At 47.9% G+C, this 4,519-nt stretch overlaps 1 protein-coding gene across 1 annotated transcript; it reads left to right on the forward strand.

Moving 5' to 3' along the window:
- Positions 1-1,066: 1,066 nt before the first annotated feature.
- On the forward strand, positions 1,067-3,117 carry LOC122546694 (extensin-3-like; the record flags this gene model as incomplete). Its single annotated transcript, XM_043685349.1, has 2 exons — positions 1,067-1,838; positions 2,030-3,117. Coding segments are annotated over exons 1-2 (1,582 nt in total), but the record flags the coding sequence as incomplete, so codon positions are not given.
- Positions 3,118-4,519: the final 1,402 nt, after the last annotated feature.

A 4,519-nucleotide genomic window follows, 5' to 3' on the forward strand; every position in this document is an offset into this window, starting at 1 on the left:
AAGGCACAAATTCAAATTTACAGTTTCGTTTCAATTCTCGTGTCCATTTGTGTAGCAAGCTTCACTTTTTAGAAATTATACTTTACAATATTTTGGCATTATATACAGCTCAAACAGCTCATTCCATGCAAATCGATATTCCAGTGGCGTATACAGTACATGATTATCCAGGTAGATTTTTTTAAAAAGCCAAGATATCAGAGTGGAGAGCCTGAGAAACATGCATGGAAACCCAAATCCTTATTCACAGTATTAAACCCCAAAGGGAACAGGATTGTCACAAACACATTCATAGCAGTGAGCGCCACCTGGGGGCTGCAGCTCAGCAGATGTTTTATTGTCCACAGGCACCAACCCAACACAACAGGGACACAGATGGAGAAAACACTGCATCCCGGTACAGTATTCCCTCTGTACACAACACCCCATCTCCCAGAACAGTATACCCTCTGTATACAACACCCGGCCTCCCGGTACAGTATACCCTCTGTATACAACACCCGGCCTCCCGGTACAGTATACCCTCTGTACACAACACCCTGCCTCCCGGTACAGTATACCCTCTGTACACAACACCCGGCCTCCCAGTAGAGTATACCCTCTGTATACAACACCCTGTCTCCCAGTACAGTATACCCTCTGTATACAACACCCTGTCTCCCAGTACAGTATACCCTCTCTATACATCATCCCATCTCCCAGTACAGTATACCCTCTGTATCCAACACCTTGTCTCCCAGTACAGTCTACCCACCGCATACAACACCCTGCCACCCAGTACAGTATACCCTCTGTACACAACACCCTCTCTCCCAGTACAGTATACCCTCTGTACACAACACCCCGTCTCCCAGCACAGGGTAAAAGCAATGACTGCAGATGCTGGAAACCAGATTCTGGATTAGTGGTGCTGGAAGAGCACAGCAGTTACTGCTCCTCGGATGCTCCCTGAACTGCTGTGCTCTTCCAGCACCACTAATCTGTCTCCCAGCACAGTATACCCTCTGTATACAAAACCCCGTCTCCCAGAACAGTATACCCTCTGTAAACAACAGCCCTACTCCCAGTACAGTATAGCCTCTGTATACAACACCCTGCCTCCCAGCACAGTATACCCCCTTTACACAACACCCCACCTCGCAGTACAGTATACACTCTGAATACAACACCGTCTCCCAGTACAGTATACCCTCTGTATACAACACCCTGCCTTCCAGGACAGTATACCGTCTGCGTACAACACCCTGTCTGCCAGTACAGTATACCCTCTGTACACAACTCCATGTCTCCCAGTACAGGACACCCTCTGTTTACATTATCCCATATCCCAGTACAGTATATCCTATGCGTACAACACCCTGTCTGCCAGTTCAGTATACCCTCTGTAGACAACACCCTGCCTCCCAGTACAGTATACCTACTGTATACAGCACCCTGCCTCCCACTACAGTATATCTTCTGTATACAACACCCCAACCCCCACTTACAGTATACATTCTGTTTACAACTCCCCGTTTCCCAGTACGATATACCCTATGTACACAACAACCCATCTCCCAGTACAGTATATCCTCTGTATACAACACCCTGTCTCCCAGTACAGTATATTTTCTGTACACAACACCCCATCTCCCAGCACAGTATAGCCTCTGTATACTACACCACCTCCCAGTACAATATACCCTGGGTATACATCACCCCATATCCCAGTACTGTATATCCTCTGTATATACAACACTCCATCTTCCAGTACAGTATACCCTCCGTATACATCATCCCATCTCCCAGTACAGTATACCCGCTCTATCCAACACCCTGTCTCCCAGTACAGTATACCCTCTGTATACAACACCCCAACTCCCACTTACAGTATACATTCTGTATACAACACCCCATTTCCCAGTACGATATACCCTCTGTACACAACACCCCAAATCCCAGAACAGTATACCGTCTGTATACAACACCCTGCCTCCCGGTAGAGTATACACTCTGTACTCAACACCCCATCTCCCAGAACAATATACCATCTGTATACAACACCCTGTCTCCCAGTACAGTATACCCTCTGTAGACAACACCTCGCCTCCCAGTACAGTATACCCTCTGTACACAACACCCCATCTCCCAGTACAGTATACCCTCTATACACAACATCCCGTCTCCCAGTACAGTATACCATCTGTATACAACACCCCGTCTCCCAGTACAGTATACCCTCTGTAAAGAACACCCCGTCTCCCAGAACAGTATACCGTCTGTATACAACACCCTGCCTCGCAGTACAGTATACCCTCTGTACACAACACCCCGTCTCCCAGTACAGCATACCATCTGTATACAACACCCTGTCTCCCAGTACAGTATACCCTGTTTACACAACACCCAATCTCCCAGTACAGTATACCCTCTGTATACAACACCGTCTCCCAGTACAGTATACCCTCTATATACAACACCCCGTCTTCCAGGACAGTATACCGTCTGCGTACAACACCCTGTCTGCCAGTACAGTATACCCTCTGTACACAACTCCATGTCTCCCAGTACAGGACACCCTCTGTATACATCACCCCATATCCCAGTACAGGATATCCTATGCGTACAACACCCTGTCTGCCAGTACAGGATACCCTCTGTTTACATCACCCCATATCCCAGTACAGTATATCCTCTGTAAACAACACCCTGTCTCCCAGCACAGTATACCTTCTGTATACAACACCCTGTCTCCCAGTACAGTATACCCACCGTATACAACACCCTGCCTCCCAGTACAGTATACCCACTGTATACATCACCCTGCCTCCCAGTACAGTATATCTTCTGTATACAACACCCCAACTCCCACTTACAGTATACATTCTGTATACAACTCCCTGTTTCCCAGTACGATATACACTCTGTACACAACACCCCATTTCCCAGCACAGTATACCCTCGGTATACAACACCCCATCTCCCAGTATAGTATACCCACTGTACACAACACCCCGTCTCCCAGTACAGTATACACTCTGTATACAACACCCCATCTCCCAGTACAGTATACCCTCTGTATAGAACACCCCGTCTCCCAGAACAGTATACCGTCTGTATACAACACCCTGCCTCTCAGTACAGTATACCCTCTGTACACAACACCCCGTCTCACAGTACAGCATACCATCTGTATACAACACCCTGTCTCCCAGTACAGTATACCCTGTTTACACAACACCCCATCTCCCAGTACAGTATACCCTCTGTATACAACACCGTCTCCCAGTACAGTATACCCTCTGTATACAACACCCCGTCTTCCAGGACAGTATACCGTCTACGTACAACACCCTGTCTGCCAGTACAGTATACCCTCTGTACACAACTCCATGTCTCCCAGTACAGGACACCCTCTGTATACATCACCCCATATCCCAGTACAGTATATCCTCTGTAAACAACACCCTGTCTCCCAGCACAGTATACCTTCTGTATACAAAACTCTGTCTCCCAGTACAGTATACCCACTGTACATAACACCCTGCCTCCCAGTACAGTTTCCCCTCTGTATACAACACCCTGTCTCCCAGTACAATATACCCACCGTATACAACACCCTGCCTCCCAGTACAGTATACCCACTGTATACAACACCCTGCCTCCCAGTACAGTATATCTTCTGTATACAACACCCCAACTCACACTTACAGTATATATTCTGTATACAACTCCCTGTTTCCCAGTACGATATACCCTCTGTACACAACACCCCATCTCCCAGCACAGTGTACCCTCTGTATACAACACCCTGCCTCCCAGTACAGTATACCCACTGTATACAACACCCTGCCTCCCAGTACAGTATACACTCTGTATACAACACCCCATCTCCCAGTACAGTATACCCTCTGTATACAATACCCCATCTCCCAGTACAGTATACCCTCTGTATACAACACCCCGCCTCCCAGTACAGCATACCCTCTGTACACAACACCCCGTCTCCCAGTACAGTATACCCTCTGTACACAACATCCCGTCTCCCAGTACAGTATACCCTCTGTATACAACATCCTGTCTGCCAGAACAGCATACCCTCTGTACACAACACCCAGTCTCCCAGTACAGTATACCCTCTGTACACAACACCCCGTCTCCCAGTAGAGTATACCCTCTGTACACAATACCCCATCTCCCAGTGCAGTATACCCTCTGTATACAACACCCTGTCTCCCAGTACAGCATACCCTCTGTACACAACACCCCGTCTCCCAGTACAGTATACCCTCTGTATACAACATCCTGTCTGCCAGAACAGCATACCCTCTGTACACAACACCCAGTCTCCCAGTAGAGTATACCCTCTGTACACAATACCCCATCTCCCAGCACAGTATACCCTCTGTATACAACACCCCACCTCCCAGTACAGTATACCCTCTGTACACAACACCCTGTCTCCCAGTACAGTATACCCTCTGTACACAACACTCCGTCGCCCAGTACAGTATACCCTCTGTATACAACACCCTGCCTC

Source organism: Chiloscyllium plagiosum, unplaced genomic scaffold (genome assembly GCF_004010195.1).
Source record: "Chiloscyllium plagiosum isolate BGI_BamShark_2017 unplaced genomic scaffold, ASM401019v2 scaf_98614, whole genome shotgun sequence".
NCBI classification, from domain to species: Eukaryota; Metazoa; Chordata; class Chondrichthyes; order Orectolobiformes; family Hemiscylliidae; genus Chiloscyllium; species Chiloscyllium plagiosum.